Below are 13,857 nucleotides of genomic sequence, written 5' to 3'. Positions count from 1 at the left end.
GAGTGCTCCTGCTGGCAGTTTGCAGTAATGAGAATAAATTGCAGTAAAGTGGGAATAAGTACCTAATTTATTTGGGAGCATTTATCCTTGAAAGGTTTAAAACCTGAAATTCCAGGGACATAATCTGAGATGATTTTATGTATCTATAAAGGCCAGTAATTGCAAGTTTCTCTAAGGCATTGCCAGCTGCCCTGTGATTTTAGTGGATCTCTAAGAATGTGATACCCTCAAGTCCCCATCCCAAAATATTTACATTCATACAGCAGTTAATAAAGAACTGACTGAGTGCATGCACGGACAAGCATCCATTTAATTAACTTCAAAGAGGTGTGGAGAAACTTTTGAAAACTGCAGAAACTCCATTGTTTTAAAACCTGAGGCTTTCATGAGGAATGGTTTTGCTTTTGCTATGTCCACTTTGCAAAACTATTCTACAAAGACAATTGTATTTCTAGAAAGAATAAAATTTTGGTTTAATAATAATGGAAGCAAGCAGATGACTGGCAAATTACTGATTCCAAGGGCTTTTTTTTCCTGCTTGTAAATGAGAAAATGAATGGATGTTTCTGCTCACTTTAAATTATTTGTTTTAAAAACATTCACTGAGAAATAGTGATGTAGACTTCTTTAGGCACTTGAAACAATGAATCATCAACTTGAGCACCTGCGAACAGAAATGGTGGATACTTCAGGAAGGGGTAAGAATAAAGTTTGACTCTGGTGTCTGTGGTGAGATGTCCTCATCAAGCTCACAGCCTTGTCCTCAATGCTGGAAATTAGAGATTTAAATTCTGTGATGCAAGGCATTGTGTCTTGGATGTATGTTTAAACTCACATAAACTGGAACAAGCAGTTGGTATCAAAATCAGTAACTTGCAGTTAAATGTTGATCCCTTTCTTGTGACTTGTTACATGATGTCATGCAGTTGGGGAAGAGAGGACAACATTATGGTGAGGAAAAGAGAAGGTATTGACATTTTTATTTCAGTGCAAACATTTGAAATTTAGATTGATGGTGTTTCTATTCACCACTTGAAGGCTTTCCTTCTCCAGGTTCAAACTGGCATTCCCTCCTTCTTACTGTGGGTAATAATCTTGGAAAACTCAAGGTGCAACAAGCTTTCTTCCTATTGTATGCCCTTTCATAGCTGATCAGTGCTGTCCACTGCTTTTTTGAAAATATCATTTGATGCCACTGCAAAGTAAAGAAGCTAAATTGTCAGTCAACAATCTGCTGCAGCAGTCAACAGCTGTAAAAACGGTGCAGTCAAGTCTCATATGCTTTGCCCCAAGAAGAGAATTACAAGGAAGATGCAGGTTTAACAAATCACAGAAGAGTTGAGGCTGAATAGGGACCTCTGGAGGCTGTCCAGTTTCAGTCAGTAAATATACCTACAACCTTTAAAAATAAATAGGATTATTACTGCTTTGCTAGATAACAGAGTTCTGTATCCAGATAATACTGCCTCCTAATGTAAAAGAGAATAATAGGGTCAGACACAATGTTTAACCAAAGATTAAATTTCATAGAATAAGATTAAGTAGCTACAATATTGAAGACCTAATTTTTCTCTTTTGTTTTATATTCCACTAGAATTTAAGGACATTAATGAAAGCAGAACCAAACTCATTAGATATGTGGGGAGGTGGATTGGTGTTTTGACAGTCTTAAGTTGTGTTTGAGAGTTTTGGTGTTGTTAAGTCAAATATGTAAAAGGTGGGTTTGGGTGGCACTAGTGGAAACAACAAGGAGACAAAGCAAAGCCTATGGAAGATAAACTGTGTGCTTGGGTCTTGGAGAGCCTGTGCCGAGCTGACAGTGAGGGAGAAGTGAAGAAGAGAAAAGACTCAATCTCTTGTTTCATGACTGGATGTTTGGATAAGTTGTCGGAGTATGGATGCATAGGAAACAGGCTGAAGCTACTAAATAATGGGAAAAGAACATAGAACTTAGGGGCTGGTTTATTTTGCTCCTTGTCGAATAGGAGAGTAAACATGTTAGGTGTGCAGAGAAAATTACTATTTCAGCCACCAGTTTTAGTCTTCCATAATCAGGGAAGCTGCCATGAATGACTAGTATGGGAGGCAGAAAAAGCACATATTCTCTGTACAGCCATGCATTGAATGCCATAAAATTTATCCTTTCTATTAGAGGAAAATGGTAGTAAAAAATAAAAAACTGAAAAAGAGATGAAGAGTGCCACTAGTGTATGAGGTCTAAAGAACAGCTGATATCTGATAAGTAAAATTCTTAGATGGGATAATTTTGTGTATTCTTTATAATCTACATTCAATGTTGATATTGCAAATGAATATACCAACCAGACAGCTGAGAACTGAAAGCCCTGAGTGTCACTACTAGACTTTATGCAGCTGGCCTGTAGCTGTGGCAGTCTTCAGTGCCTCAGAAGTTATTTTTATATGTATACACACACACACTATATATATATATACACACATACACACATATATATACACATATATATGTATTTACACACACACATAAAGTTAATGGTAGCAATCCAGCCTGCTTTAAGCATTAAAATGAAAGATAGATACTGAGGGAGTCCCATCCTCTCTATAAGAAACAGACAGTGTAGCTACTGATCAACGGGAGAAGAACAAAGAGCCAGAACTAGAAATACAGGAAAAACATTATTAACTAGTTTCAAAGACATTGTAAGATCCCTCACAAACTTCTGTGTCATTTGAACTCTCTGAAGCCTCTGCTTTGACTTTCTTTACATGTTTCAAATACATACCCTTTGCATTTTGATGGCCAGGTTGTTACATTTGCCTTGTGATTGAATTCCCTGTTCGTCTCATGCCAGACTGGCATCTCATTTGGACCTTCCAGTTCATTGTACTTTTGCAACATATCAAATTTAATTTTGTCCAATGGATTCCAAGTTCTTCAGGGCTGCTGGCCTCTGAGGTTTTCCTTCTGCATTCAAGCCAGGAACACATTTTTTATATGTATGTAGTTCCTGTGCCTACAGCTAAGTGTTTTGGGGTTCATTTTTTGTGAGGAAACGTTCTTTTAGCCATGGTTGTAGGAGCAATTTTTTTTTTTTTTTTTTTGATGGTTGTAGGAGCAATTAGATACCACCTTTTTTAAAAGTCAAATTTAGGGTGCCACTTGGCTTAGGGAGCTTGGCACTGTTGCCTTGCTGCAGTTTGATATGTGTTTCTAAGGCTGGACAAAAAATGGAGTACCTGCACTGCATTTGATTGAGTGGAAGGATTGACGTAAGATACATTTTATTTCCGGTGAAAAGATTTGTCAGCATTATTATTCACTGTGCATGGACACTTGGTAGATACAGGGGAACGTGATACAGCCCCGAAAAGACCAACAGCTGAAATATACAGGCTGCGCATTCAAGCACTGCACCAGTTGTTACATTCCAACAAGAATAACAAATGGCGGCAGAGGACTGAAATACCAAATTAAGTTCATGACACTGCTCTGTGTGACTGTCATTTTCTTGATTTAATATCCTGTGTATTCTGAAATATTCTGAGAGCAGTCATCTGAAGTTAATATGGTTTTTTTTCCTTCTTTTTAAAGCTTTGCTGGTAATTAAAATACATGCAGAGGTTTTGGGGAAAATGGCTTTTAGGAAGATTTTTAAAATTTCTAAATCAGCTGCAGTATATGTATCATGTGATGCATAGGCTGGCTGTGGGAAGCACAAGCATGTAAAACCAGTATAACTTGTTGGCACTGACTGCTCCCATGGGACTGCAAAACTCTGCAACATTCTTTTTGGAAATAGCGTAATTCCTTGCTACTCTACCCAGCCTTAACAGATACATTTTTTGGCAATTCTTCTCTCCTCTTGACCAAAAAAAAGTATTTTATTTTCTGGGGTTTTTTAATGGTTTGGTTTTGGTTTTCCAGCTAGAATGTGGATCATCTTTTGTGGTTTGTAAAATTTTGGACATTTTAATACACTAATATTAGAATTAAATAGCAAAGTCCAGAAGCAAGTATCACATATGTTTTGCAAACATATTGGCAATGACTTACTAAGTATTTATTGGGTGAGAAGAAGCTGTTCTAAATGGTGTTTGCTGGCTTTTATTTTTCTCATGTTTCTGTAGATATCAATAAATGTTCACTTTCAGCACGAGTATGCAGCTCAGACATACTCTGTATTTTCAAAACTGCTGCATTAGCCATATTTTTTTCTGAAATTGCTTGATTAACTGTTTCTCCAGAGTGACTTGCAGCCTCATAGCTGACTTCCAAATCCAGTAAGACTGCTCATGCAATATTTGCCATGCATAAAGCTTGGCATCAGATGGGGTGTTTTTCCTTTTGAAGGTCTTCCAGTGTGGAGGCTAGAACTAGTGCACATGGCTTGAATAATTAACATTCTCGTTGTATGCTCAATTGGTAACAATTATGGCAAGACAGAATTTAGTACAATTTACTTTACCTGTTAGGAGAACTGTAGGCAAATGTTACTCATGAAAGAATGCTTTGTATGCATTGAAAAATTTAGTTGAAACTTTTTTCTAGTTAAAATTGGTATTCATTTATAAGTCCCTCTTTTTAAACTCAAGGTGCCAAGTAAAATATTTGATCTTCCAATAAGGATCTCATGTACATGAATCAAAAAGGTAGAAGTGCATGTGAAAGAAGCAAGTACTGTACAGGGCCCTTGTTTGAGGTTTTTTTTTTTTTTTCATTCCCCTTTCTGCACTTAGCCATTTGCTGTCTGGGTTTTCCACTGCCTGATGGTGCTTGCCCAACCCATGTGCCTTGCTGACGTCCTTCTATCAATAAACTCTGTGGCTCTCCTGGTCTCTTCCCACTCCTGCTCTCAGCCAGCTGTGAAGTTGCAGTCCCAGTGTCTGAGGTTGAAGAGGGAAAGCTCTCAGAGTGTTTCTGGTCTTGCATGTCTGGTACAAGCCTCAGTTTTCATCAGCTTTTGAAAAGCCAATAAGTGAACAAATGCTTTTGAATGTGGAGACTGGCCAATATGCTGATGTGGCCATTTGGGAGCTGCTGTATTTTTGGAAGGAATTCTAGAAGAATTTTGGAAAGGATTGTAAAGATTTTAGCATATCTTTCACCCAGGAAACTTTTGAAGCATTGAGATAAGAATCAAAACACTGACTCTCCTCTTAAAATAGAAAAAAGAAAACAGCACTAAAAAACCTTTTTGAAACTGTGACTCACTCAAATGGTTGTTAAGAAGAAGCTATATATATCATTTGGCAGCTAGAAAAATCAACTTACCTTGTTCATATCTGAAGAATTCATAGTCTGTATCCTACCACTCAAGTTTTTTAATCATATTGTCATGTAATAAGTACATTGTGAAAATTGTTACAGTCCTGGTAACAGGTTTCTAACTATTTCTGCCTATTTTGTACCTCAGGACTTGTTTATTCACTGGTACTAACTCTTGCAGTTTATCATCATTGGAGCTTTACCTTACTGAAGTCATTAATTTATATGTGAATTCCTGTATTTATATGCTTCTGTATTCATTCCTGAAAGCGAGGGTAGACCTGTGAAGACCCAGAAAGCAGAAGGCAAAAAAAAAAAGATTAAAAATTCAGTAATTCTTTTATCCCTTCATATCTAGGCAATCTCATGATTTTGGAGGTGCATGACTCATGGTCACATACACTCAGAGAGCATAACATTAATTCCACTTGATTTCAAGTTGTCTCCCTCCAGGGAAACAGAGCTCTTTCACTACAGGAGTCTGACTGAACATGCAATTTGTATGGCATGTGCAGAAGTCCTCGCACACAGGCTGTAGAGAGGCAAGCACACACATCCATGCAGGATTCCCAGCGGGAAGCCCACTCCCACATTTCTCAATGCTGTGTGATAGTCTTTTAAATCCTGCTCCCTGAAGCCCTCGGTCAGTGCTGTCCTTTTCCTCTCAAGCCCATGTTGATGTTTTTGTTCAGAAAAACCCTCATCATTTTTGGGTCTTAACTCATGCAGCACGTGATGTTCCAGTCACTAAAATGAGAACTGGGTCTCAGGGAGCAGTGTTTCACAGTCATATTTTCTCTTCTTTTGGGACTGTTCTGTCAACAGTGAGTCTCAGAAAGCTCAGCTTTTGACTTGACCATGGAATTTATGATGGTTCACTGTAATTTTTTTTGCTGGATGCTTTTTTTTCCCCTGCTCCTTCATAATGAGAAGTTTAAAAATACTCTGTGACTCAAGTATTCATTGTCAATGTACATGAGATTGCATACACTCAGCTGCAAGTGATGTTGAATCTACCATAGACTGTTGTCCTGTGGAAGAAAAGAAGCTGGGTTTTTTCCAAATACTACCTTTAAAAAAAAAAAAAATAAAGTTGAGACATAGGGTATGTGGTAATAGTGTAATAGTCATTTGCCACAGTACGGAGGGAGGTGTGCTAGCTTCCATGCGAGGGAAAAATAAGTATGAATCTTCTTGTACTTTTATAGCAGTCTCCTGAGAGCCGATTAACCACAATTTTAAATTTTCATGAAAGTTTACACTTCCACCACAGTTTAAGGTAAACCTCTGTATGGTAAAATATTTTGAGAAGAACACATCCAGAACAAATACTGGAGATTCTGTATGTCCAGTATTTTGTCATTTTAATACACAAAATACCGTGTTAAACACATATACTGTGTGCTTTGCTATGAAAATCAAAAAGTTGCATAATCTCTAAGCTCACAGGTTTCACAGGAGGCTGTCTCTAGCACCTTGTTTGCTCATTTAAGTAATAAATTAGGAGATTATGCTGATGTCTGCATTATTCCCAAGACTGATCCTGTTAATTTCAAAGTAATGCAAGCGGGATTTCCTCTGAGAGCCTTTGCTCTAGGACTCCTTTCCACTTTGGAGGTGTGGCTTTACTGTACATAATCATGCTTATTTGAGTAGTTTGTGCAGAAAATGACATCCCATGGATTTCAAAGGGGTATTTTTTGATTATAACCTTTCAAAAAGTAAAGTATAAAAATGCAGAGGAAAGAAACTGGAGCTATAAAGAGCAGTCATGAAGTAAACCAAACTGTGAGATGCTTTAAATTAGTGGGATTACCTGCAGGTCACCAGAGAAATGACACTCTTTCAGTTTAAAGTGCAAGGATGTAACCTGTCAACACAAAAGTTGTGGCCAGACATCCAGGGCAGCTACTGTAATCGCTTTGAAAAGGTGTCTACACCTTACTAACCCTAAGTAATTGTATAAAGGTGCATTTTCAGGTGCTGGTATCTGAAAATTCAGTCAGAAGTTTGAAAGGGAGTGCCTGGCAGCCCTTGCCTTGGGAGCACTGCCCTCCCCACAACAACCTGTGAGTCAGGCACTTCTGATACACTGATGAGTATCTCCACTTGCAGATACCAGGTTAATGTTTTAAAACCTCTTCTTGACACATCACTTGTCCTCTGGAGTCACAGGACCTTTCTTCTCCCTCCCTGTCTGTGAATTGTTCCAGTTGTCTTTGGCAGGAACAGCCCTCAGTGTTGCACTGCTTGCTCGGCACTGCAAATTACTCTCAGCTCTCTCTTCGAGGAAGTGAAACCACTGAGATGTATTTTTGCATTCTGAGGTGCCAAAGCAAAATGAAGCACTGCAGGCAGGAGAGAAAGGTAGCTGAGAAGGGCTGCCCTTACAGCGAGGAGGAAAAACCCATATTCTCTCTGTGATAGCTTCTGACAATGTTTCAAAGCACACAGTAAAGTGTGCGCTGCATTTACCAGAGTAAATAAGCCACAGACCAGTCTTCACCTTGGGTGTTTTGCTTCTCTTTCTGCTGTCAGCAGTAAAAACTGCAATTACATTAGATGAACAAGTAAGTAATAGCTTTACTGTTATTTAAGGAAGTATGTGTGTTCATTCTGTTGAAGCTCTGTACTCTTACTGCTTAAATTGAGTTTTATTCAAGCCGTGAAATAAATTTGAAGTCTTTCTGTCATTGGTAAGGAGGAAAAATTCTGATTATAAACTACAAAGAGTTAGCAAGTTCCTTTTTTGGATTGGCTGAAATACGGAAGTATGAAATTTACATATTTAGCAATTAAATTAGAACCCATGTAACAGCACAGGGAAAATGAAACTAACTTCTGGTGTACTTATAGCAAAGTAGATAGAAAGTAAGCCATGCTGGATAGTCCCAAAACTTGCACAGATATTAGAAAAATACCTTAAGAGTTCGGCAGCTTTTGAAATGGAGCAGTTCCAGTTTTGGTTAGCAAAGGTAACTACATCTTGGGTTGTACTTTGTAAAATGTAAAATTATGTAATATAAGAGGGGGTTTTTTATTAAACAACTGTAAAATATTTAGCATACTGCCAAACAGTAACTGCTGTTAGTAGGTCTGTCTGGAGTGTCAGAAAGAAGACATCATTAGCATTAATAAGAAGACTTTAATTAACAGAAGTTATGAAATAACAAATGATATTCCTGTTTTGAAAGAGAAAAAAGTTATCATTCATCCGTAGGTCTTTGTAAAGCATGGGCTGTTGAGTTCTAGTATTTGACCACCCTTTGGAAAACATGGATTAGTTTCACTTCAATAGTAACTTTTGCAGTTTTAGCTTTAAAAACACAGAAAGAAAATCTAGTCTTTTCAGTTCAAAATATCTGCTCAGCATCTTTAATGTCTTCCTGTATCTTTGTGGTTGAGAAGTGTGTCTGTCTTGTGATCTCGAGTGCTTTGCCCAAGATAGTTAACAAGGGGTTCTTTGGTTTTTGAGTGTCCTCTTGTAATAAAGATTTTTAAAAATGTGCTCAGACACTTCATGCTTCAAAACAAAATACTGATATGCACTGAAAGTTGTAATGAACAAACCTGCTTGAAGGTTTATGGGATGGTAAAAAGGGAGCTTGGTATTAAGTTTCTCAAAGATACTCTTGAGTTAAAAGTACAGATTTGTGTTTCATGTCCTGAAGGACAAGTTTCTTCTATTTGCTGGAACCCCTGAGGCACCCTGTGTCTGAACACACCCAGCTGCCCACATACGAGCAGTTAAGGGTCTTAGTCCCTTTTCCAAATTCAGGGACTTAGTGTCTGACATCTGAAGAGTTGATGTTTTCATTAAAAGAAAAAAAAAAAAAAAGAAATATTTCCAGTCCCTGTGTTTGCTAAGCAAACCTTTCATATGTATAGTAAATGTAAACAGATGTAGTCTTCCTTCCCCCTGAGACTGAGACTCCAGGAGAGCAGCAGCACAAAGGCAGCCATTTCCCAGACAATTCTACCTGAAAATACCAACTAACATGTGTCTTAATGGAGAGAGAGAGAGAGTATTAAAAAATTGTTGCTGACAACAGGACAAGTGATAACATTTCACAAGTCAAGTTTCTGAAGGATTGTTTGGGGTCTTTTAACAAGAACTTTTTGTACTTTTGAATAAAAGTACAAACCAGTCATTGGGTATATTAGTGCAATCAAACATAATTTTAGAAGTGGAAATGTGGTCTAGGATCTACTTCATTGGTCACAGAAAGATACTTTTAAAAGGTTATGCTCACAGTTGTTATGACAATCCCTAGAAAGTAAATCTCTTGCTTTACTGCATAAATATAGGACATAGAAATGTTAATCTGTACTAGCTTTTCTTCTGAAAACCAGTGTCTTCAGATTCCATCCGGAGAATCTCAGTGTTGTTTACTAACCATGGTGTTTTGTCTTTCTTTTGTATTTCTGCATGGATATCTATAGATACGTAAAAAATAGATATCTTTAAAAAAATAAATGTGTTGTGTCTGAATTCACTGATCATGTAAAATGCTAAGCAGGAAAAGGCTTTATAATGGTTGCTTCACTGAATTATTATCTTTTTTTGAGTAGCAGTGGTTATTTGTCATGACATTGAAATAATCCTCATTTCAGATTTCATGATGAATGTGAGAATCAGATTAGATTTGTGGCTCCTCTGATCAAATAGGGCAGTTTTATGCCTCAATTTGAAATCTAATCAATCCATATACAGAGAGAGCTTCTAAACCATTTCAGAGCAAGTTCAGTTGGTATTTTCTGAAAAGTAAAACTGTCTGAAAGAATGTAAACCAAAATAGAAGAGAGTTTTAGGGATTTAAATATGGGGTTGTTCCTGCAACTACATTGTGTTATTTTTGTGGTACTTAATAAGACTGTTGTGAAAGTATAAATATAGAAATATTCCTCAACTTGCTGTCCAGAGACTGTCTGTTTAGAAGTACTGATTGCACATTTTTTTCTTCTCATAGTGGCCACAGATGTCTTCAACTCCAAAAGTCTGGCCATTCAGGCCCAGAAGAAGATCCTTGGAAAAATGGTGTCCAAATCAATAGCAACTACTTTGATCGATGATACAAGCAGTGATGTTTTAGATGAGCTTTACAGAGTAACAAAGGAATATACACAAAATAAAAAAGAAGCAGAGAAGATCATCAAAAACCTCATTAAAATAGTCCTCAAATTGGCAATTCTCTACAGGAACAACCAATTTAATCAGGATGAAATAGCGCTGATGGAGAAATTCAAGAAGAAGGTTCATCAGCTGGCTAAGACCGTGGTCAGTTTCCATCAGGTGGATTATACCTTTGACAGGAACTTTTTGTCCAAACTCTTGAATGAATGTAGAGAGCTGCTCCATGAAATCATTCAGCGTCACCTAACTGCGAAGTCACACGGACGCGTCAACAATGTGTTTGATCACTTCTCTGATTGTGAATTTTTGGCTGCCTTGTACAATCCCTTTGGACCTTATAAAATCCATTTGCAGAAACTTTGTGATGGGGTCAACAAAATGCTAGATGAGGGGAACATATAAGTACTTGTATTAGAGGTGACTGCCTATGAGTTATTTGTAGATGGAACACTGTTGATTTATGAAGGAATAAAGGAGCATGCAAAGAGGTTTTTTTACATTATGACAAATTTTTCCTAAATATCTTTATTAATTGATTTCTTACCATGCGCTATCTGTTGCTATTCTCAGTCCATCTGGAAGAAAAACTGCACATGATTTTTTTTACTGTGCTTTGTCTATGGAAACAGCTTGATAAAGACAATCAAACAGAATGGTCCAAGTAGAGTAAGAATCTTGCAAGATAGATACACAAACCAAAACAATATGCTGTCAGACAATCCACATCTTTCATAGATTTACAGAATTAATTCTAAACTATCAGAATCCAGTAATGTTGGTAACAGACTATCGTGGTGATGGTTCACTCTGTAATTTCTTTCATTTACTTGTAAAATAGTCATATTTGATTCAGTTATAGTCTTTTATGCTCTCTGCACAGATAACAGCTTCCTAGTGTTGCCATTATGAAGCATTGAGTTTTAAATAAAATCAGTGATGCTGTCACATAGAGTCTTAACAGCAGGCTTGTGCATCTCCAGCTCAGAGGTGAAAACTTCCTGTCTGCAAGGCAGGATCTCCCAGGTAGAGATCCTTATAGACCTGCACAGGTGCTTGCTTCCTTTGACTACGTGGGGATTATTTGAGGAATAAGCTACAGGAAAATAGCCAAACAGGGGAAGAGCATTCCCAAGAAAGTGCTTGTGGTACAGAATTGTACAGTCTGCCTAAGATAAGATAAAACACAGTGACTTCTCTGTGCAATTCCTTAAGATTTTTAGAATTCTGCTAGTAGAATCATAGAATCAATCATTTGGGTTGGAAGGGTCACAATTCTTTTCTAAAAGATGTGAGTCAGTATATTGATATACTAGTCTGATGTGTATGATGATGTGAATTCGCCAAATTTGATAAATAAATTGCAAGCCAATTTGCTTTGTATACAATGAAAGTAGAAAAAGAAATTAATGTTATAATTGTGTTATATACTATTTAACTAATGGAAAAATGGAATTTTAAATAAATTTTTTTCTTCTTTTCTTACTTCCTACCTTTTATCCTTCTTTTTCTTTCTCATCTTCTCTCTGCCTTAACATTGGGGATAAAAAATGTGACTTTCTAGACACTGTAATGTACTTAAAAGCATGAAGTTAATACATTTCAAACAGCCAAAGACTTTTTGTTAGGAAGCATATAAAGAATTTGCTGTTTATTTAATTGCCAGTGTTTTTGCTGTTTGCTGTGTCCTTTTGTTTTAATGAGTAAACCAAAGAATATTTGCACTCCAAACTTCTTGTCTTTTTTTTCCCTTATCGTATTTTAAATTCAAAATTGTGCCAGCATCAAAAGCATTGCAACATCTGACATACAATTTCAGCATTACTTGTGATTTTTAAGAGAGAAATTTAAGTTTTATTCCTGTTAGGTTGGTCATTAGGCTCTCAATATTCCTGGAAACCTGTTGGAGAAATGTGTTCAGAATGTGAATTCATTTTATGTTAGCCACTGGTGTTCTTCTCTCTCGAAGATTGATGTACTACTTGTCTGGAAACGGCTGGGAACCGATGAAAGGACAATACACCAGAATTTGGCAAGAAGTAACTTATTAGGTTGACATCTGAAGGAGTATCATGTAAGATCTCTTCCCATGCTTTGCCTAAACAGCAAATACATTGTGTTTTGTGCATCAGAAGTCATGTATAGAAATACATCATCATGGAGAAAAATCACGCAAATTGTAAAGAGTTTAGTTTCTGATGCATTTATTTGCTTTTCCTGCCTAGAAATACCAATTCTTCCTCCTGGGGTGAGAATAAAAAGGAACTTGACTTCTAGAAATTAAAACAGTTTTACCTACAAATCCTGTTTTTAAATTATCTCCTGATTTTCCCAAAATAGCCTAGTTTATAACAAATGGTAACAGTTTATAACAAATGGTAATTGAAATGAGGAGACAGTAAGTACCTTGTTTAGAACCAGATGTATTACATGTGTATGCTGTGTAAAGCACAGAAGATTATCTTTGGCCATGAGCCAGAATATTTTGATTGCTGAAATTTGAATTTTCTCTGGGGAAAGAAACTCCTTAAATAATCTTTGCACATTAATAATTAACACCTACTTACATGTATATGAACATTTTCGGTACCCAGGACCTTACTGAGCCGCGCTGTCTGGCCATTTACTTGTTAGAAAAAGTGAAAGTTGCCCATGGAGATCTCATTATAAGCATGAAAACCTGATAGCTAAGAGAACATATATTTAGCTCACAATTGAGTTACATTCTTCTGAGATATTGTGACAATGATTCTTGTCTGGCATTCATTTTGGATTACAAAAAAGTGAGTTCCATAATGATTAAAGAAACCAATTGTGTTTGGTTTCCAAACACCTATCATGTTCTTCTGAAATAGCACTCAAGCTATATACTTTTGCAGTTAATTTTTTTTCCTGCAGCATATATAACTAGAAACTTTAATTAAGAAAATTCAAAAATAAACTGACAGCATTTTTCCTGTAGTACACTTGTATGAAGGCATTGACCCTCTAGCAGAAACTTGACATAGTCAAGATTTTAAAAAAGGTTACAGTCTCACTGTTTAATTATGGGTAGCATAATCCCATAATTTTGTATTGCAAAATTGATAATGCTGTGTTTTAATAGGGTAATAATTATTAATACATTAAAATCTAGTCATCATAGATTCATTTTACAATGGGCATTTAAATCTCAGTACCTCAGGTGATGCGTATTTTTAATTTCTTTTCAACACTTAGTTAATATGTAAATCCTAATGCCATCAAAATATGTGTTGAAGTTCTTTAACTTAAAACTAATTTTATAGCCTTTTAGAGGCATTGGAAAAGTGCTAAGTCAGACCTTGGATACATTTTACAAGATGTAAACAAACATGATCTCATCCATACAACAAAAACAAAATATAGGAGGTTATCAGGGCCATTGTGTGTGGGCTTTTGGCCACTCCTTAATTATGTTTGTGTGCACAAACAAACAAAAAGGCACAATTGGGTAAATTAC

General features: G+C 36.6%; 1 protein-coding gene across 9 annotated transcripts in view; it reads left to right on the top strand.

Moving 5' to 3' along the window:
* Positions 1 to 12,560, top strand: part of TNFAIP8 (TNF alpha induced protein 8) — a 56,911-nt gene extending 44,351 nt beyond the window's left edge. For 8 of the 9 annotated variants that reach the window (XM_050986742.1, XM_050986739.1, XM_050986741.1 and 5 more), the window contains one exon: positions 10,216 to 12,560. In XM_050986742.1, coding sequence (XP_050842699.1) covers positions 10,216 to 10,781 — 566 coding nt within the window. In that variant the 3' untranslated portion in view covers positions 10,782 to 12,560. Of the gene's footprint in view, positions 1 to 7,923; positions 8,221 to 10,215 lie in introns of those variants that run through there. The other variant, XM_018921220.3, reaches the window with a different exon arrangement.
* The last annotated feature ends 1,297 nt before the right edge of the window (positions 12,561 to 13,857 follow it).

Source organism: Serinus canaria, chromosome Z, assembly GCF_022539315.1.
Source record: "Serinus canaria isolate serCan28SL12 chromosome Z, serCan2020, whole genome shotgun sequence".
NCBI lineage: Eukaryota > Metazoa > Chordata > Aves > Passeriformes > Fringillidae > Serinus > Serinus canaria.
This window is presented reverse-complemented; position numbering and strand designations above follow the sequence as displayed.